General features: G+C 43.6%; 1 protein-coding gene across 1 annotated transcript in view; it reads right to left on the bottom strand.

Moving 5' to 3' along the window:
- Positions 1-6,260, bottom strand: part of LOC127004715 (glycine receptor subunit alpha-2-like) — an 11,315-nt gene extending 5,055 nt beyond the window's left edge. The window contains exons 1-3 of the mRNA XM_050872805.1: positions 6,155-6,260; positions 4,869-5,015; positions 458-656 (exon numbers count right to left, since the gene is read on the bottom strand). Coding sequence (XP_050728762.1) covers positions 458-656; positions 4,869-5,013 — 344 coding nt within the window. The 5' untranslated portion in view covers positions 5,014-5,015; positions 6,155-6,260. The remainder of the gene's footprint in view (positions 1-457; positions 657-4,868; positions 5,016-6,154) is intronic.
- Positions 6,261-23,060: the final 16,800 nt, after the last annotated feature.

Below are 23,060 nucleotides of genomic sequence, written 5' to 3'. Positions count from 1 at the left end.
ATATATTCAGTGGGAATAATGATAATGGGGAGAGAGAGAGAGAGAGACACCTCAGTGAATATGCAAAATTAGCTCAATCACACAAAGAAAAAAGAAAAAAGAAACGTCACAATAAGTAAAAGTAAACACGAAAAAATTAAAGCACACACAAAGAGAGAGAAAAAGAAAACCGCAGCACACACACACACACACACACACACACACACACACACACACACACCGATCCTTTCCGTTGACTAGGGGTGGTTACTGTCCCCCCTTGAGCAAGGGGGATGGGATGTGTGGTGTGTGAGGTCCTGGCAGTACCCAGAGATCAGCGATAATGAGCACTTGCTCACGTCGTGAGGGTACCTGCTGGCGAAAGCGAGTTCAACTCGTGATCAGGCCATGGTGAATTGTACACACACACACACACACACACACACACACACACACATGCCCACTCAGCGCCCCTCACCTGACGCCCGTGTGCATGGAGACCAGCGTGAGCAGCGAGGTGATGACGAGCACCGTGCGTCCGGGGATCACGTCGGCGGGCCAGAAGAGGGAGGCGTACGAGACTGCCACGAATAGGCCGGAGGGAAGGAAGGTGCTCAGGAGATGTCCCAGCACCTTCCTCGACAGCACCAGCGTCGCCAGCACACACGGGGCCTCCGCTGTAGAAAGCGAAGAGGTGAAGGAGTGGAGAGGTGTGCGTTAGGAGTTTATGCGGTGATAAGCTTGGCCTAGGATTTTTTCGACAGTTGTAATTGTAGTCAAACACGCTGGGGGAGGTAAAGAGATGAAAGGGTAATAAAGTGTGTGCGTGCGTGTGTGTGTGTGTGTGTAATTCACCACAGCCTCATCTCGAGTTGGACTCGCTTTCGCTTGCAGGTACCCTCCTGACGTGAACAAGTGCTCATTATCGTCGATCTCTGGGTACTGCCAGGATCTCACACACCACACACCCCATCCCCCTTTCTCAAGGAGGGACAGTAACCGCTCCTAGTCAAAGGAAAGAATCCCGCCTGAGCGGGGCTCGAACCGCCACCTGTTTGGCCATGAAGCCTTGCAGTACAGCGCTCTAACCGATTGAGCTACCGGAGCGGTAACGGTGTGTGTGTGTGTGTGTGTGTGTGTGTGTGTGTGTGTGTGTGTGTGTGATTCACCACGGCCTGATCACGAGTTGGACCATTGCAGTCTCGATATATATCGAGACGGCAATGGTTGGACTCGTCATCGCCAGCAAGTACCCTCCCGATTAGAGGAACCTCATTATAGTCGATCTCTGGGTACTGCTGGGACCTTCACACACCATACAGCCCCCTTGTGTATGTGTATGGGTGTGTGTGTGTGTGTGTGTGTGTGTGTGTGTGTGTGTGTGTGTGTGTGTGTGTGTGTGTGTGTGTGTGTGTGTGTGTGTGTGTGTGTGTGTGTGTGTGTGTGTGTGTGTGTGTGTGTGTGTGTGTGTGTGTGTGTGTGTGTGTGTGTGTGTGTGTGTGTGTGTGTGTGTGTGTGTGTGTGTGTGTGTGTGTGTGTGTCGTTGCATAGTTACACTACGTTTATACACACATGTTTGGATAAGAAAAGAAATATGGACAATGAAACTCAAATCCAGCCGTTGATTGTAAGCGAACTAGATACGTCGTGTGTTGTAATTATTTCATTATGCGCAGCAATCATCATTCATCACCCCAAGGCCAGCAAACTCTACCCGTGACTTCCTCCCTACGAAATTCACACCATTATTTTTTTTAATCTTCTGTTAGGTACCTACACCTTTTTTCGTCACCATTCTACTCAAAAAGCTAACAAAATTTCTACCCTTAACTTCTTCCTGATAACATGCACAATAATATTTTTCCTTCTTCTGTTTCGTACCTACATAAATTTTCTTCTTCATCCAACTCAAAAAGCTAGCAGACCTATCCATAACTCCCTCATGATGAAATGAACACCAATATTTTCTTCCTCATTTACGTACCTATTTCAATTTTCTTTTTCATCAAACTCAAAAAGCTCGCAAAATTACTACCCATGACTTCCTCCCGACGAAATCCAGACCAATATCGATTTTCTTCCTCTGTTACGCACCTTCACCTTCTGTCGCCTCCACTCCACTCAAAAAATAAACCAACAAACTTCTACCCATATCTCCATCATGATGAAATCCACACCAATATTTTTTTCTTCTTCTTTTGTTTCGTACCTACATAAATTTTCTTTTACATCCAACTCAATTAAAAGCTAGCAAACCTTCAGTCCATAACTCCCTCCTGACGAAATCCACACCAATATTTTTTCTTCTGTTATGTATCCACACCATTACTTCTTCATCTAACTCAAACCCATCAATTCCTCCTGATGAAAAAAATACCCCAATTCTTCAAAATCGTCGAGAAACTATAACAAACTCTCTATTCATGCGAGCTCCACTCTACGAAAATGTACTCCGCCTCACCCCTCACCACTCACCACCACTCATACATCACTCACCATTACTCATACAACCATCTCCCAACTTAGCGAATGGACCAATATGAAACCCCGGACGCAAAACAAGGGCCTTTCAAACCAAAGGATAGACATGCGCTCTTTCCGCATTTCCCTCATCATCTACTCCATCACTCTAAAAGGTATTCGACACTTTTATGGCTATAGGTGTATTAGCTACACTTCACACAGATCCATCACTTGGAATATATTCTCTATCCCTCCGTACCCATAATGTATCACGCCATAACATCAGTGACAATTATTTACCGTCTACCCGTAGTTCCTGAAGCTCGCAAAATGTATATGTAGTTTTTCCGCATATGTCTCACGCTCACATGACATTGCCCAGTCAATCTTATCTCTCGTACCTTTTACTCACTCATACCCTCGCCATGATAGATATAATCACCTTGTTTTTCTTCTTTCCCTCGCTCTCACATGTTATCTCCTCGCATCACATGATTTCTCACAGTATCTAATCTACGCCTCCTCATCCTGAAGTTTATGAGGAATCAAAGGAATGCTACGAAAGAACAATGGAAATATAAGTCTTTTTTTTACTCTAGTATTGTACAGAGAATAGACAGTTAGACAGCTGCCGAATCGGGCGTAAGCTACACCCGGTGAGATATTTACGGGAAGCGAGGGGGTGCTGCAAGCCTATCAAAGACCCTCCATATTCTCATTTTCCGTCCCTATCCATTATGTGGAACACCATCTCTAAAGATAAATCCTGTTAGTGCTCTCCACACCATACCACATACATGCTACGCACACACACACACACACACACACACACACACACACACACACACACACCACTTCCTTTTTTTTCAAAATTCATGATGGCTACTAATAACAGAGCCTCGAAGCCCCCTTCTGCGGGGGGTTGGGGGGGCCGTAAATGCCACCAGATCGGACATCCTTTTTGGCGCAGACCATAAGAGGTGTCCTGATACCTATTCCAACATTCTCTTCATCAACTTTTGTAACATTCGCGATCTTTGCTATAACTTCCATTCTGTGGAACACCATCTCTTCTCCTCTATGCCTCACCTCCTCCTCACCGAAACCCAGATATCGGCGGCTACTGACAGAAATCTTTACTCTGTTTCCTTCTACTATATCTGCCTTAAATTTCGATCCAAAGCTGGATGTTGCGTTTACGTACGATATGACATCACTTGCGCTCGTGCCCACGACCTTGACTCTTCAGAATTTTCCACCATCTGGCAAAGACTTCATTGTCATTCTATTACTTAGCACATCTGCTTTGTTTTCTTTTGTAGGAGCAGCGTCTAGCAGGCCTTTTTGTTCCTATATTTGTTTTTTGCCCTTGAGCTGCCTCCCTTGCTGTAAAAAAAATGTGCTATGCCATCCGTCATCCACATCGCTAAATCTAAACCTGAAGCGTTCCACAGATTTTTCTCTCTCTCCCTCCCCCGGACAGACGCGCTCTCTCTATTCGCCTATCTATCCATCTATCTATATATATTTATATCAATATATCTATCTATTTATCTGTCTATCTAACTATATCTATCTATCTATCTATCTATCTATATCTATCTATCTATCTATCTATCTATCTATCTATCTATGGCCGAACTGGTAGCGTACTGGGCTCACATTCACCGCGTGATGGACGACGCGGGTTCGAATCCCCACGCTACCACTCATTTTCATATACCGTATAGTATATATATACCCACATGCTGTCCTGAAGACCAATCATCAACCCGGACTCTAGAGGAAGCCGTCCAAGCGAATCAAGAACGAGTTCCGGGGGGCAGCATGAGCCAATGCAAGATGGCGCCACTATAAACACTCGCCTGCGCCAGAACGGGCTGGGCCGACCATCAGGCCCCACCTGGAAGAAGCCTTGGGCCGACCATCAGGCCCCACCAGGAAGATGCCTACCGGCGCAACAGGCAACGACGTAAAAAAAAAAAAAATATATATATATATATATATATATATATATATATATATATATATATATATATATATATATATATATATATATATATATATATGAGGTGGCGACAAGTATTTAAAAAAAAATGCAAGAAAGATCGACAGTCAGTAATAAAGGAAACAATTTATGGAATAAGCGAAACTACATAAATAAGAAGCATGAACACAAAGAAGTAAAGCTAGGCAATTGATCACGTACGATATACGAGCGAGCGAGAGAGAGAGAGAGAGAGAGAGAGAGAGAGAGAGAGAGAGAGAGAGAGAGAGAGAGAGAGAGAGAGAGAGAGAGAGAGAGAGAGAGAGAGAGAGAGGAGTGTGTGTGGTAATAACAGAAATAATGAAAGAAAGAAAAAAAATTATACACTGAAATGAATAAGAAAATATGTAGAAAGAGAGACACGTAAGTAGGTACGCACGTGGGATGCACTTGTAGCAGTCACACGTGTCATTGTTCTCCATCGCGAAAGTGTAGTCGAAGTTGGTGAGCTGGTCCTGCACGCGAGGGTCCACCACCAGGCCGCCGGGGAGCCAGTGCATCTGAATGTCCGGCGCCTCGTACATGTCTGGCGTGAGTAGGACGAATTGGATAAATTATATAACGATACACACCTACTGTCTTTCCTACTTCCGCACCTGTACCTTCTCCATTAACCCACTTCCTCTTTTTACATAACCTTTATTAAAAATGCTTGGAGAAAGTGTGCCAAGAGAGAATGCTTACGTTATAGAAAAGGAGCACGAATAGTTTGTAAAAGAAAGACAATAAGGACATGAAATGAGCCTAAAGAGAAGAGGCGTTGAGGAGATTTTTAAGCAGAGGAAAAGTGTACCGAGAGAGAATACCTACAAGAACGTTGTTGAAAAAAAAACACGAAAGGAGGATTTGTAAAGGGAAGATAATAAGGAGAGGAAATGAGCTTAAACAGACTTAAAAGAAGGGAGAAAGTGTGCTGAGGGAGATTCTTACTTCAGAACATTATAAGAAAGGAACAGAAAATGGGGGTTTGGAAAGGAAAGACAAGCAATAATGAGAGGAAATGAGCCTAGAAAGAAGAAGGGACGCTTAAGATTCAGAAACACCAGTTGAGAGGAAAAACATAATAACGCAACGACAAGGAATGATAATTTAGAGGCAGTATGCAATTAGGAATGATAATTTATAATCTTGAGCTTAGACAAAAGGTGGCGAAATATGACATGAGTGATGGGAGAGAAAATTAGACCTAAGTAGCAGGAAATGAAGCAGTAGAGAATAAAATGCGAAGACTGTAAAACACTTAAGAACAATCCAGAGAAGATGTATTCGGAAGTGGTGGAGGGGAAGGAAAAAAAGTGCAAAACGAAACAAAGAAAACAGTAAGAAGCATGACAAAAAAGCGCGGGGGGGGGGGCATAAAAGTAAAGAGAAATATTCAAGCCACGGAGTAATGTATAGGGTGACAGTAAAAAAAATATATAAAAAAAAAGGAAAGTGCCAGTACGAGAGACACGACACTGCTTGAAAAGAACTAGTTCGCAATGTCTCACAGTAAAATGATGCCCCAGATCACTTACTCGAATCGATAAGGATGATTCTCTCTCTCTCTCTCTCTCTCTCTCTCTCTCTCTCTCTCTCTCTCTCTCTCTCTCTCTCTCTCTCTATCTCTATCTCCCTTTATCTCCCTCTATCTATCTATCTATCTATTTATGTTCTTGTACTTACAGCTGAGGATGGCCAGCGTACAGGACTGCACGTCGAACGGATATCGCGAGAAGTGGACTGAACACCCGAGATCAATTTTGGTTCTGTCAACGCATACAAAACACAATATATACTGTACATGCACACTCACCAAGATAAATACATAGATAAAGAAATACGTGAAAGAAAAATAGATGTAGCAAGAAGATAAAGGAAGAAAAAAAGAACATTCATGTGAATATGAGTAAATAAGAAAATGTCACTATAACACACACACACACACACACACACGCACGCGCAAAAACTCTCTCTCTCTCTCTCTCTCTCTCTCTCTCTCTCTCTCTCTCTCTCTCTCTCTCTCTCTCTCTCTCTCTGGTAAGCGAGAACCTGTGAATAGGAGAGTATTTGAGTATTTATGCAGAGATGTAGCGTGGAATAACACTTCCCATCTAGTTTTCTTTCCTTCTCTTCCCTCTGTTCCTTCCTTCTCTTCCTTACTCCCATCCTTCCTTCCTTACATCTCTCTTACCTTCCTTCCGTTTCTCTTTCTTTTATTCCTTCATATTTTCGTCCTTCCTTACTTTCTTCCTTCTTTGCTTCCATCTTTCTTCCCTTTCTCCCGTCTTTGCTTCGCTCCTCTCCTCTTTACTCCCTTCCTTCTTTACTATTTTACTGCCCTATTTCCGTTCACTTGTGCGTTTGTGTCTGTTCTCTCCTTTCTTCATCCCTTCTTTTCTCTCTTCCTTCCTCCCTTCCTTCCTTCCGTGCTTACTTACTCCGACCCCTCCTTGCTTCCATCTATCCTTCCTTCATTCATTCATTCAATCAATCAGTCATTCATTCATCCATCCACTCATTCAATCATTCATTCATTCATTCATTCATTACTCAAATCCTTCCTTGCTTCCATCCATCTTTCCTTCTATTCCTGTCAGGGATTGGGTAATCGTATTCGGTATTCGTATTAAAATACTTTCGAATACCGTATTTTGGTGTATTCGTATTCGAATAATTATTGATAGAAATCAAAGCATTCGTATTCTGCAAACAATCTGACAAATACTTCAAAATTTATCATCAGAAATAGCAGCCCTTGTTCGTTACAACTCTAGCCTCATGCTGGGCGAACGTGTAATTGTCGTGTATACACTGTATAGTACAGGTTCATGAGCTCCTTTATCAATTGCATAACTTTAGAACAGTGCTATACCCAGTTATATCAAGAAGGTATTTTACAATGAAAAGTATTCATCAATGTATTCATTAATACTTTAAGAAGTATTCGTATTTGTATTCGAATCAAAACCATTTGTGTATTCGAATTCGTATCCGTATTCGTTGGAATTTGAAGTATTCGTATTCGTATTCGAATACATAACTCTTGTATTTACTCCATCCCTGAATTTCCTATTTTATCCATTCATTCATAATTCTTCCTTCCTTCCTTCCTTCCTTCCTTCTATCCTCCTCCTTTCCTTCCCACTTCTCTTCCTTCCATTCCTTCCTTACTCTAACTCCCTAACACGAAAAGCCTTTCAGATATGATGAGGCGCAGAGCATTGCAAGGTTACAAAGAACAAGGTAGTGAGGCAGCATAATGATTGTAGGTTGCCAGTCACACCAACGTCATAAACACTGGCGCAAGACTGATATTATTCCTGTTACAAGAAGTACAGAAGCGGTGGTGTGTGTGTGTGTGTGTGTGTGTGTGTGTGTGTGTTTTATTGGCTCTGTTGCCCACTTTGCAGGTTATTGTGCATGATTGAACAAAAAGAATAATTAACTGCGTGCGTGTATGTGTGGGATGGGTGTGTGAGGGTTTTTTTCGTGTGTGTACGTGCGTGTTATCTTATTCCTCTGAAGTAGATAGATTTGCCTTGATTTCCTTGCCGACGCTGATTCTTTTCCTGGAACTCACTCGCAAATGTTAGAAAAGAAGGTCAAGAAAAGTGAGAACGGCGAGAAATCATAAGAGAAAAAAATGAAAAGCGAAAAAAGAAGCAGGAGTAAATAATGAAGGAGTAATGGAACAGAAAGTAAGAGGAAAAAGAACATGAAGAAGAGGACTATAAGGAGCAGAAGGAAGAGGTGGTGGTTGGGAAGAAGAAAAAATCAGATAGAAAAAAGGAGAAAGAGGGTCAAGAAAAAAAGGAAAATAAGAGGAAAAAGATGAAGCAGATAAGAATGAGGAAGAGGAGGAAGAGGAGGGAGGAGGAAATGGAGGATAAAGAGGAAGAAGAAGCAGGGGTATATGAAAAAGTAAATAAAAGGAAAAAATGAAGTGAAAAATGAGGAAGAGGAAGAGGAGGAGGAGGAAGAGCTTGAGAAGAAAAGCACCGATTTAACACACAAAACGCTAACACAATCACGCTGCCATCAATGAACCTTAACGGGGCTATCGAGACTAACAAATGCCCAGGTGGCGGGTCTTGTATACGTGAGCCTCATATTAGCAGCAGGTGTTCTTAAGCAAAGGAGGGGAGGGGAGATACTTGAGGGGCGGGACGATAAGTTTAAGTCCACCTAGTTCGTAGTTCAGGTAGCAGTATGTAGTTGATGCTGTCACCTGCTGCAAGTATTAAATGATGTGTTCGGTAACTCTCTGCGACTCGTTTTCTATCTCTCCTGCTTCTCCTTCCGCCTCTCCCTCTCCTCTCCGTTTTCTTCCTTCTTTCCGTCTCTTTCCTCCAACACCCCCTCCCTCCCACATAGCTCCCAGGGCGTGGTCTTTTCGTTTCTTCTTTTCCCTCTCTGGTCCCTCCAAACCCTTCACCTGTTTTCGACTTCCTGTACCTACCCTCCCCCTCCCACTCACAAATGGCAGGGTGGAGACAAATGCTGTCTGCTCTCCCTCTCGCTGCTCTCCCACCCTTCATAAGTCCCTGCTTTCTAACAGGAATGGAGACAGCTTGAGGGGAAAAAAAAGGGAAAAAATCGCCCCTCGGCGCTGCTCCTGCAAATCGTGTATAGCTACTAAAAGTTCCTAGTTGAGATTTTGATTTAAGGACAGACAAAGTATGTTTAATGTAAAGGAATAAGAACATGAACATAAGAACGTAAGGAGTCTGCAAAAGGCCAGTTGGTCTATACAAGGCAACTCCGGTAAGCCTAACCCCACCTAACCTCACTCTCCATGAATTTATCCAACCTCCTCTTCAATGTATCTATGGTACTGGCACCCACAACATGACTGGCAAGCCTGTTCCACTCATCCACCACTCTATTGGTAAACCAATTTTTGGCCAAGTCTTTGTTGAATCTGAAATTACCTAACTTAAAACCGTTGATACGTGTTCTACTTGGCTCTTTTACAACCAAAACCCTACATCCCCTTTATTAAAGCCCTTCATTCATTTATAAACCTCGATCAAGGATAGTGGAGTGTTATCGAAGAATAGGGAAGATTGTGTCGAGTTGACAGGTGGAGAAATTCTACTCCATTCAATAATGAAACATACTGTAGCGTGGAGCCTTGAGTCCTATACTTCCTGTTGGAGGGTGTTTTGTTAAACTGTGTTGCATAATGCAGAGTAGAGTGAAATAGGCAAATAGCGAGTAAAGTAGCCCTGTGGAACACCATTTCTTGGTAGGTTTAAGGGTTACCGTCTACCACAGCAGAGATAGAGCGGCCTGAAAGGAAATGAGATAAAAGTACAGAGCGGAAAATATCCATAAGAGGGTAGCTTAGAAAATAAAGATTTATGCCTATATTTTCCTTCCCACATCCCTCCCTTCCTTCCTCCTCCTCCTCACAACTCACAGGGTGGAGATTAATACTGTGCTGTCGGAGTAGAGCAGCACCCCGCGTGCCTCCTTCTGCACCAGACGCACAGTGCTCACGCTGCGCACGTTGAAGATGTAAGGGTCCGGCAGCCACACAGCATCCAGCACCACAGGGTTCAGGATGGCACGCCTCACCGGACCTTCGCCCTCACCGCCACCCGTTGATACACCGCCCTTCGAATACTTCGCCTCCTCCTCGGGGTAATTGAGTCTCCAGTCCTTCCATGTCACTCGAAAGAAGGAGTCGAGAATCACAGCCTAAGGGACACGTGAGACAAATAGTAAGTTAAAAGTGTTGTGTTCCTGTTAATCACCGCCAGTCTTTGCCCGGTGAACGAGTATAGAGGTTGTGGGCTACACTACATCTGGTAGCACTGTTTGTTGTCAGATCCTTGCCTGTGGTGTTCCCGCTTCTGACGTCATCAGCCCTCATTCCCACTACCCATTGTGATCTGGTATCACTATTTGCCCGTCGAGCATCCCCGATAGTGTGTAGTTCCCACCCTCAAGGCGAGGAAGTCTACAAAAGAGCTGTCATTTGCTCAGTGTTAACGAGCGCGTAGCATCCACAATATCTAGATTAACTGAAACATAGAAACTGAAGATAATCCAAGTTTATAGCAACATCAAGGCACACTCTTCTCACGCCAGGTTCCTCCGCTCTCCCACTTGTCCTTATAGCCACGCACCCTTTACCATGCCCTCTTCACTGCCATCTCGCCACGCCTATCCCACCCGTACATACCCTCTCCATTTCAATCTGTCGGGGGTGAGAAGTAGGTGCTCAGTGTGTCAACAGCGCTACTACCAGCTAAGGATAACGAGCAAAAGTCAAAAGTAAGCAATTAAATATAATTATTAGTTCCCAATACGACTACAACCACGCACAGACACACGGGACACCACCACCAACACAAGCACACAGAACACCGCAACCAAAACCATTTACGCACAAGAAACACACACGCAGCAACCAAAAGTCAATCACACTCCAAAAGTTGACAAGTAACTGTTCAGGACTCTTGCACAGCATTACGACACTCTAGTTGCTAGGTCGAGTGTCAGGAGAAGAAAGACACTCTGGGGTTAGTACTCAGACAAGCCACTCCAGACGACAGGTAGGCAGGCCGCTCCAGCGACAGGTAGACAGGCCGCTCCAGCGACAGGTAGACAGGCCGCTCCAGCGACAGGTAGACAGGCCGCTCCAGCGACAGGTAGACAGGCCGCTCCAAACACAACAGGAAGACAGGCCGCTTAGACAGGGGCACGAAGGAGACCGTACATCCAGGCGGCACAAGGACGGGCTGCTATCGGTGACAGCAACACCAGACAGGCTAGGTGCGCCAGACAAGCAGCAGCACATACGTCCTTCGACAACCAGCTATCAGGGCACAAGGAAGCCGACGCCACAGTTCTATTAACTCCGGCGTATGCGGCGACCCAATGCACGCCGTTAACCCACGACTTGCCCTCCACGGACTCCTTGACTAGAGCCGTGCTGGTGTGAGCCCTCTCTCTCCACGGTGCAATATGGGCACGTGCTCGGCCACGCCTGCACGGCACCAAAACAGCCACAACACAGTCAACCTGTTCATCAAAAAGCATGAGGGATGGGAGAGCGCATTATTACCGTCGAGTAGTTTCTGATTGGCTGTTCGCAGTTTCAGCAGTATGTGAGACTCTTAAGTTTCATGAATTTATGAGCAGTGGCGACTCCTCCTAAACCTCACCACTGCCCTCCCCCAACCGATGTTTTGCAAGAACGCCACACTCAAGAATCATAAGAAACTGGACCAACACATCCACCCAGCCAAAACCACCCGTTCAGCCACCCATCCATCCGTGACAGGTGATAATAGAACGAAGTGACAGTATTCATATGCAGTGTCCTTGAATGAATGACAGACATAAGTGGAGTCAGTCGATGAGTCAAGTTATATGAACAGCATAGCCGATCGATCAGCCATCCGTTCAGTACCCAGTCGGGGGTTAGTGAATAGGGACGTGGCGGTTGGTATTCGTATGAAAACTTTTTTCGGGCTTTTTCCGTGTTTGTTTAGATTTGGGGGGCATCTTTGGGGGGGGGGGGGGGGGATTATAGAGGGTTCTTGGGCTTTTGAGGAACTTTTGTGCCTTTGAGCAGCTTCCGTTTCTGTAAAAATAAAAGTCGACGATTCTTCTTTTCCCACAAGTTAACGACTTTCCTTTTTATTCTCTTAGCACAGCTATGCATGATACATCGCTTCGACCTCTTCCTCCACCAAGTTTAATTTTCATCCGGCATGCATTCTGTGAGTGTCAATCGCCGCGGAGTCAAATTAATCACCAGGCATCAAGGTCTCTCCGTCCCAAAGTGCAGGGCGCGGCTGCGGGCTACTATTAATATTATCCGCCAGTGATATTCATGCGGGCGTAGCAAGCTTACCGTCTGCTTGTCGTCCGTTTCCATCATGTTGTTGACCTTGAGACTAAAGTTCACGTGAAGAGGAGACCCGTCTGTGTGAAGGAAAGAGAGCTGTTTGTACGCCTAATGGTTTCTGAGGAGAGCAAGGACGATTAGGACAAGCTGAGCATAATCAAGGGTGGCATGAAACAAAATGTGCAGTGGGGACACACATGAACACACATTAATATAGTTACGGAATAGCAAACATTAAAGGACGTACACATGCACTATGTATCATAAAGTGAGAATATGCATCACTATTAAGGAACACAGGCGAACTCTATAGCCCAAAGGCCACACTTGCACTGTGTAAATAATAAACAGGGAATGAAGCCGAGGAACTGTTCTAGACAGTATGAACACAACTCTGAGTGTATGATAGCACTTAGTGAAGGCGAGGATTGGCTGAACCTCACAGATAATACAAAAAGATTGAGTATCATGCAGTGGAGCTAAGTGATGAACATATGAACTTATGAACGTAAGGGGTCCGCAAAAAGCCCACTGGCCTATACTTGGCAGCCCCTGTCTACCTACACCGAGTGGCAGTATAGCACCCATCATCCACCTCCCCAAGCCTATCTAATCTCTTGAATGCAGTAATCTTGCCACATCCAGCTACAACACGGCCACCCAGCCTATTCCACTCGTCAACTACCCTGTATCCAGTGGTGGGATTCAATTTTTTTAAGAACACGTTCTCTCTATGAGGGGTTTACCAAAATAAGTTATAAGTAAAAGGTGTTCATGGTGGAAAAATTGAAAACCCCTGATTTAAGCTAACAGTAACAACCGGTTCTCGGGATTAAAGAAATTCCAAGAACAGGTTCTTACGAACCGGTGCGAACCGGCTGAATCCCATCACTGTATGTATCCCACCTACTACTTCCTACCAAATCTTTTCATCCATCAACTTATCTAACCTCTTTTTGATACCAAATATTTATGTGTGTGTGTATGTATATATATATATATATGTATATATATATATATATATATATATATATATATAGATATATATATATATATATATATATATATATATATATATATATATATATATATATATATATATATATATATATATATATATATATATATATATATATATATATATATATATATATATATATATATCTAAATATATAGATATATATATATATATATATACATATATATATATATATACATATATTTGGTATCAAAAGATAGCAAATTAAATGTATTATTCATAAATGGGAAGAAATAGGGTTGAATACTAAATAAAATTTAAAATAACATGTATAATAAGGCGCTTTATATAGGTTGATTTATATAGTGAAATGATTATATAAAAATAGTAATTTTCTATACAGATATCTTAAAATGCTTTTACTACAAGATAGTCAACATATTGAAGTGTTCATATATGAATCTTTATGCAGATATATTAATTTTTGTGGCGTCAGGAAGGTTTTTCGTCGCGGCGCGTGAAATAATTTTCGTCGCGAATTCTGGTCAAACTCGAGCAAAAACTACTGAAGCTAGGAAGACGTGCTTGGTGGCAAATGAAAACTCTATTAATACAAATAAATAATCAGGAAAAAAAATTGGAAAGCACTTAATAAATAAAAAAAAGTTATAAGCAAAAAACTAGGACGTGTCCAAATCGCGGGAAAAGGGCCGAAAAACAGGCTATTTTGTGAAGGCTCGACGACAAACTTAGAATCGAGCTATTAAAAAATCTTTTGAGCTGGTCAAACTTCATTGCCAAGAGGGGCTACATGCCAAATTACAGCCTTCTAGAGGCAATAGCAATGCCACACTAGACAAAAACGGCAAAGTGTCTGGAGTTCGTCAAAATCGCTCTCAAAAGGGTTTACGTTTCGAGCTCTAGCGACGAAACTACTGGAAGTAGGGAAATGTTATGCATCATATTGGAAAGCACATTGGTAGGACTAAATTATTTGTTAAATACGTTTTTTGAAATTCTCAAACAATGAGTGGGTTTCAAAGTTGGGAACTCAAAAATAGTTTTTATTTTTCAGAGCCGTTTTTTGCGAATTTATTCGATTTTTTACCCTTTCGAGTCAGTTTTTGAGCCCAGTCGCTTATTAAAGAATAGCCCTTTCCTTTTGCCGTCGATTGATACCAAAAACATTTCTGTAGCCCCAGAAATAAGGGAGTTATGGCGATTCGCACCAAAGCGGTTGATTTTCCAAAATTCGCGGCTTAATGACAAGGGCGCCGCAAAATCAAGAGTCCGCCGTCCATTACTTGAGATGTCACTGGCAGTCTATATACAAGCCGCAAAGGGACATGGAGGGGAGAGTCTTTTTCTGTCGACTGTTGAATTAGAAACGGCTTGTTACTGATACTATTGACGCCAACAATAATTATTATAAACCGCCTTTTGTAATGGAGCCGCAGTTATGCATGTCCGTGTCCCTTGTACAGCTTACTGGTTTGTTTGTTTTTAACAAAGGAGACAGATCAAGGGCTTAAAATAAAAGAGAAAACAATAATGAAAAAAAGCCAGCTACTTACTGCCCCTAAAAAGATTGGAGAGGAGTGGCCGAAAGAGAAGTCAATTTCGGGAGGAGAGGTGTCCTGATATCCTCCTCTTGAAAGAGTTTAAGTCGTAGGCAGGAGGAAGTACAGATGAAGGAAGATTGTTCCAGAGTTTACCAGCGTAAGGGATGAAAGAGTGGAGATGCTGGTTAACTCTTGCATAAGAGGTTTGGACAGTATAGGGATGATCTTGAGTAGAAAGCCGTGTGTGGCGAGGCCGCGGGAGGGGGGGAGGCATGCAGTCAGCAACTTCAGAAGAGCAGTCAGCATGAAAATATCGATAGAAGATAGAAAGAAAGGCAACACAGCTGCGAAATTTAAGAGGTAGAGAGCTGATGAGACGAAGACCCTTAGACTCCACTCTGTCCAAAAGAGCTGTGTGAGTGGAGTCCCCCCACACGTGAGATGCATACTCCATACGAGGGCGGACAAGGCCCCTGTATATGGATAGCAACTGTGCGGGGGAGATAAGTGCCTGTGCCTGTGATAAGTTTGGGTTGGTTGCAAAATAAATACTGTTTAATTTTCCCATCTTCATGCACCTCAGTCCTTTTTTAACGTTCGTTGTTATATATAGTAAAATTCAGGAATGAGATATATTCGATACCTCCAATGACAAATAAATTTATAGAGAAATATATGAAGAGAGAGAGAGAGAGAGAGAGAGAGAGAGAGAGAGAGAGAGTCGACAAAATAGCACATATCCTCGACTAGATTTGTATAATCAAACATTCAACGCATTGAATCTATGACCAAACAGAAAACTGTAACATAATGAGAAAAAAAAAATTGTAGAACGCCGTATTTACTTTGTCGAGGAATAGGTCAACATCTACGTAATACTGATTTTCCTGCCCCTTTAATGTATTATGAGAGGTAGCTGGCTCCTCTAGCGAGCAGCATGATTGATCCAAACGTTAATACATTAAGACATCAATAGTGGTGCTGGAATGTTTACAGACTCTTACATAACGTATTCACTCACCGGCCACCCCTCTCACCTCCACCATCAATGCCTTCCACACTCAGAGTACACGCCCAGGGTGGTGCTGTAAAGTGTTTGTTCCCCAATTCGTACGCATCATTTAAATCAATACTCATAATAGGAGAAATTAAACTTATGAAAACTGAGCAGAGGTACAAAAATTAACAATTGTGAAATTAATTAATGTTCATCTAACTTAATTTATACAAGAATTAATATTCACACCTAAACTCTATTTTTCGTGATATTTTGTTTCCATGATATGAGTACGAATTGGAACTAGGCGTCAAAGACACGCCAGTCTTCGTCGACAGACCGACTTGGTCGGCTAGATTTCGATCGCCGATAGAGTCGGTCTGTCGGCACCCTGCCTTTGGCTAAGGCCCGTGCTCCCTCGTGCAGGGGGAAGCGATCTGTTCCCTCTTAACGGGCAGCATTCGGACAAGGGCCCGTTCCCCTAGTGATACTAGGGGATAAGTCTTAAAATAAAAAAAACTATGCGTGCGATTCGGCTAGCAGACCCTATACGTGTGCGCGAAGAAAGCATAGTCGCCGTACCTTGGGGCCACGGGGCGAGTTCCTGCCGGTACCCTGGAGGCACCACGGCCTGTGTCGATGTAGCGCTCACTTCAGTAGCCCCCTGAGCCCTACAGCCCCACCACAGACAGGTCACCAGCCACACACTGTAAAGAATCGACACTTCTGTTGGACAATTTCTCAAGGATGTGTTGCGCCTCAGTACTGGGTCACAAAACACTAATTACTGAGTCACCGCATCTCTACAAACCGATAACTGAATTCTCGAGGGCGGGAGGCGCAGAGTTCACAATATCATAAAGAGATTTGCAGAATAACACTACGCAATTGGATCGGGAGACCTGTAGCTTTTAGAAAAGTTTGACGAACGCTACCACAGAGGGATTAACATCCACCCCAGGCTACATTTTCTTATTAGGGCTGTTATGATGATTCTGCCCTCTGTGGACTGAAACATTATACTACAACCTCTGTGCAGTTAGTATAAATAGATTTTGAGAGAGAGAGAGAGAGAGAGAGAGAGAGAGAGAGAGAGAGAGAGAGAGAGAGAGAGAGAGAGAGAGAGAGAGAGAGAGAGAATTACTTACAGAATGGCAGATCTTTGGGTATTCATGCTATGATTGCTTGTTTCCTTGCTTCTTTTGACGTGATCCTTCTAAAGCATGGCAATTCGAGTGGTGGTGGTCAGCGTGCAAGTTTCTCTGTTTACAGTTTGACGGTAACTGAAAAATGACTGATGAGACAGGTAACAGAACATCAATGGTGATAGAATGTGGTTCTTTTTCACGAGAGAGAGAGAGAGAGAGAGAGAGAGAGAGAGAGAGAGAGAGAGAGAGAGAGAGAGAGAGAGAGAGAGAGAGAGAGAGAGAGAGAGAGAGAGAGAGAGAGAGAGAGAGAGTGTGTGTGTGTGTGTTTCTTGATTTCAGACTAAGTAAAAAGAACATATATTCAATGTTCACTGCAGAATTACACCACTACCGTTTGTACGTTAACAACAACAAATGTTTTTTTGCAGTGAATCTTCATCCATGCACAGACATTTGAGATTACTAGAGGTTCAGGCAGAAGTGTACAACAGGGTTCATATCACTGAAGAATAAAGCGATTATGTAACGTTTATATTCGTTGATATATGCTGCTTAGCTCACTCTGGCAGGATTTTTCAAAGTACTGGTCGAGCAAGGTTACAGAATATCCACTTCAAACACAAACTACTAAATAGACTGATGGTGGGAGGCAGGCAGCTTTTAGTACTGGTAAGAGGCTTACCAAAGGGTCGTGAGGGTCATGCTTGAAGTAAAGTATGGTCACGGTAGGAAAAGTTTGAAGAACTTTGCCCTAATAATTATTTGACAAATGGATAATGCTTAAATTGGGGAATAATTATCATTATCATCAGTAGTAGTAGTAGTAGTTGTAGTAGTAGCAGTAGTAGTAGTAGTAGTAGTAGTAGTAGTAGTAGTAGTAGTAGTAGTAGTAGTAGTAGTAGTACCAGTAGTAGTAAACCCTTAAGACGAAGGCGTTGAGTTAGAAGTCTCCGGTGAAGTATTAGTCAAAAGAAGGACCAGTGTCTACGCGCAGTCCATTTGCCTCGCGCGGCGGTCAGGCACCGACTGACTGCTTGTCGCAAATACTGACTTTGAGCCACACCACAGAACGTGTAGCTGACACACGTTCCCTAAGCCGCATGCTCGTCAACAATAACCTGGGATTGGTCGACACATTGTGTACATCTACCGCTGGGGTTAGATCGTCAGAGGCCTGCATAACTCACGCACTAACAGGTTAAGTTATGTTATAGCTGCACGTGTCCTCAGTGCTCATCTCCGTCCCATTAGTCATTGAGCCTTGGGTGGGTGTTTCCATTAGCTACCCCAAATCACTGGGTAATTGCAACATCCCTTGCAGCCGCTCTGTCCATCCCAAGTCCCTTTCGGCAGGATTGGCTGACTTGCTCTAGCCACGAGTTACGAGGGCGTCCCCTTGGTCTCCTCCACTCAAGGTTATCTCGCACAGAAACAACCCTGTGACCAAGATCGACGTCCGGGAGGCGCGCCACGTCACCATATAGCCGGAGTTGGCGTTCACGGACTTAAGCTGGTAACAGACTTCGATTCAGCTTCACGGAATAGTCACTCCATGGTTCGACACAAAGTCATTCTAGCGATGCCCCATGATCCTGCGAAGGCATTTGGTACCAAAGGCATCGACACACCTCTCCAAGTCGCTATTCAGTGTCCTTGTCTCACAGCCATAGAGTAAGACAAGGAGCACAAGCGACTTAAAGATTCTAATCTTTGTCTGCCTGCATAGATATCGACAACGCCATATACTCGTATTGAGCGAGTCCATAACACCGTGGGCTAATCCAATCCGTCGAGTGCCTTCCTGATGAGACCCACCATTGTTATGCACCACGCTACCATGCAAGGTATGTGAAGCTTTTGATGACTTCGACATCCTCACCACATGCAGGGAGAAGGTAGGAAGACACCTACCGAAACGGGTGTAAGCCACTCCGGGTGAGGTATACGGGAAGCGAGGAGGGTGCTGCAAGCCCACCAGAGATCCTCACTTTCCATTTCCCTATTGTCTCATCAACTCCAGAGAGTAGTTTAGCATGCTCTCTAAAGACAAATTATCTTACTCTCCACACCACACTACATACACGCTACACACACATCATTTCCTCAAAACACCAAAATTCAATATGGCTATCAAAGATGCCTCAGAGTCCTCGTCTGGGGGTGGTACCACAAATGCCCCAAGGGCGGGCTCTCCTTTTAATTTTCGACCCGAGAGGTGTCTTGATAGCTCTCCAATTTTTTTCCTTATTAACTTCTGCAACATTCGCGGTCTTCGTTCTATTTTCCCTTCTGTGGAACACCATCTCTCCTCATCTGAACCTCACTTCCTTTTCCTCACCGAAACACAGGTATCGGAGGCTACTGACTGTAATCTCTACTCTGTTCCCTCCTACTATCTCTATTCTAACTTTCATTCCAAAGCTGGATGTTGCGTCTACGTACGCAACGACATCTCTTGCTCTCGTGCCCACGATCTTTGATTCTTCAGAATTCTCCACCATCTGGCTAAGACTTCATTGTCGCTCTATTACTACGTACATCTGTGCTGTTTATCTCTCATTTAACCCTGCCAACTATGTAAGATTCTTTGACTATTTGAACGCTAAAGTGGAGCACATCTTGACTCGCTCTCTCTTCGCTGAAATTTCCATCTTAGGAGATTTCAATGTTCACCACCAGCTTTGGCTTTCATCCTCTTTCACTGACCAGCCTAGTGAACAAGCCTACAACTTTGCTCTCCTCAATGATCTAGAGCAGTTGGTTCAGCACCTTACTCGTATCCCCGACCGCCTTGGAGCCACGCCCAACATTCTTGACTTCTTCCAAACCTCTAATCCTTCAGCTTATTCTGTACTGTCTGTATTTATTGTTTTCTCCGTTGGGCTCCTCCGATCACAAATGTATTTCTGTATTCTGTTCTATCGCTCCTGCACAGCCTCTGGACCCACCGAAGAGGCGATGCTTTTGGAATTTTGCTTCAACTCTGTGGAACGACCTGAGGGTGTACTTTCCTAAATTCCTGTGGAATGATTATTGCATCCAGAAGAGAGACCCGTTTGTGTGTGCCTAGAGCATCAATGAGGTGATTGTCTCTGGAATGAAGGCATACATTCCACGTACTTTCTCTACTCATGCTAAAAACTTAAAAAGCCCTGGTTCAATCACACTTGTTATCGTGCTATCAAAGAACGAGAGGCGGCTTAAGCCCCGTTCACACTGTGCCGACTCTGGGCCACGACAACCCACGACTCTAGGATACACGAGGTCTTGGGTGTTGATGTGAAAGGGTCAGGCATGTCTTGAAAGAGGTCTTGAGACAGTTGCCGAATGCTGCGCCGACGTCGTGACGGGAGTCTGAACCTTTCTCAAGAAAACGGAGCAACTCAAGTCAAACAGTCATCCACCTGCTACTTGCACCTTTGGGGCACTACCTAGAGGCTGTGGTACCACAGCCTACACGCGCCCGAACAAATACACAACAATTAAGAACATGTACAGTAAGATCGCTCTCGCCCTCCCCCGTCTTTGGTGATTTCCTTGTTGCTCTGACCTGTCGTTTGCATCTAATACTAACAGTATGATGTGTGTGGATGTGTTTCGTGTGGTGTAGTACAGTACGGTACGTATGTTGCTCGTATTACTTGTGTAACAGTGTGCAGTTGCCTTTTTTCTTTCCACCGTCAGGAGAAAACCTGTTTGGGCCGAAACATATGTGTCTCAGTGTGTACATTTTTTTCTAGATCGATACACATCTATATAGGTCTGTGAGTATGTGTGAGTGGTTATTCATTGTGTGTGAGTGCGGGTTTGGATGGTATACTTACGTAAATTGGGTACTCATTACACAAAGTGCACCTTCGCGCTCACACCCATTCCTGCTAATGTAACTAAACCTAACCTAACTAAAACCAACCTAACCTAACATAATCTAACCTAATTTAACTCTGGTTGGAATGGTGTGAGCGCGAGGGTGCACTCTGTGCAATGAGTGCCTGTAAATTGTATGTTGGTGTGAGTGTGCACTTGCCAGCTAGTGTTTTTGCGTGTGTAGTGGATTGTTGCTGTTGACACCCCCGGTGGTGGCCATCTGACGTACGGGTGAGGAGAAAAAGGTGGGTGTGCAACAATAATTTTAATTTAGGTGCCAGCTGTTCATTAATCGTACCGAATTTTCCCTTGCTTTGGTGGGTACTTTATGTTGTAGGTACTATTGTGTAGTACATGTAGTAGGCCTCCTGTACATGTTTATCTACTCTGTATCTGTTCTTTAACTTACCGGGTACTGCTGTATATATGTAGGCTGTGTGTTGATAGTTATAGGCCTGACCTTGCCCTATTTATTTGTTGTCTGCAATTGGACTGAGACTAGTGAGAGAATTTTTACCGAAAATTCTGCCTCTCTTGCTATAATACTTCCTACCTATATACTGTTAGGCACGGTAGGAGGAGGCTTGCTTTGTTGACTATTATTTTGGGTATCATTAGAGGGTAAGCCATAATTGAATCAAATGTAGAAGATTTGGACTGATTTCTAAGCTCCAGATTTTGTCCGTTGGTTCATTTATCCGTTAAATCGAGGGTCGAGTGTATATAATGACTGCTGGTAATCCAAATTGCAATAATCAGAGTATATCTTCATGAGGACATTATTTGAAGTTGTTTTAGATGTGCAGTATGGGCTGTTTTATATAGCACTTGCACACCCACCTACCCCTGTTATGTTTTTGTATTAATCACATTTGAGTGGCATGACCCTGAGACAGCTGGGCTTTCGTGCTCTTAGGAGAAGCAATTTATGTATCTGCACAAAAGTAGTAGACAGGTACAAATCATATTCTGCTGTTATTCATATGCGTTGATTTTATTGCATTGAGTATTTTCATTTATTATTTTCCAGCAAACCCATGTTCAAAATTAGTTGGTTGGCTGGCTATTCATGTCCTATGGAACCAGTGCATTATTTTCAGTAGGATGAAAAATAACTTGTGTTTTTGTAGTTTTCAAAAAGCAATAAACCAGGATTTAGTTTTAAGTACATATTTTTTGCCTCGGGTTGTTGTTGTTGGTGATTCCTAGGCTGCCTGGCCGAACAGCTCAGAGCCCCTGAGAAAGGTCATTGCCAAGACTGGGCTTTCTTACTGTGCTTTCATGGAGTGTATTTTGTGTTGTTGGCACATCTGCCTGATAAATTTGCCTCGGGTTGATAAGCATGGATACTGTGTAACGGTCCGTATCGAAATAACACGAGAAATTAATCAAGAGTGAGGGTATTCCCCGGCTGCCTGGGATTGAACCCGCGACCAGCGTGACGGGAGAGCCACTCTCCTCAGCAGTCGGAAGAAGAGGTACCTGGCTAAGTGGATTATGGGAGGCTCGTTCATCAGGCCGTCGCCGCACTACAACTGTACTAAAGCCAACAGGATGATAGTTCCTGCTGCCCACAGATCCATTGTTGGAGCTCAAATGACATCCCTATGTACATCAGTTTATTGCCTTTTGTTGAATTTCTTGGTTTCAAATCCTTGAAAATCACCTTTCAAGGATTTGAAACCAAGAAATTACTTCCAACAAAAGGTAATAAACTGATGTACATAGGGATGTCATTTGAGCTCCAACAATGGATCTGTGGGCAGCAGGAACTATCATCCTGTGCATCTATGGGAATGTTGCCCATGCATGCCCATATGGTTACCACATGGGGCCCACTTCGGCCCCACACAGATACCCTGTTGCATCCCCCATCTGGGATCCGTATGGGCATATGTGGGGCCCATATTTGCCTATCCGGGGCCCACCAATTAAGATTGCCCAACTGGGAACCCATATTTTTGCCCACATTTTCCCATATGTTGCCCACCTGGGGCCCACATTTTTTGCTGGCTGGGTAGGCCTACCAGTCAGCTTGGGCGCGGCGTGTTCATTATTCTGGAGCGTGCTCTATTCTTGATACTAGAATACAGACTTGAATCATATTTCAATAATAATGAATAAAAACAATGATATTTCTTATCATCATTTATCCCCATGAGCGAACAACAA

This window comes from Eriocheir sinensis, chromosome 28 (assembly GCF_024679095.1).
Source record: "Eriocheir sinensis breed Jianghai 21 chromosome 28, ASM2467909v1, whole genome shotgun sequence".
NCBI lineage: Eukaryota > Metazoa > Arthropoda > Malacostraca > Decapoda > Varunidae > Eriocheir > Eriocheir sinensis.
Note: the sequence above shows the minus strand (reverse complement) of the source record. Positions and strands in the feature narration are given on the sequence as shown.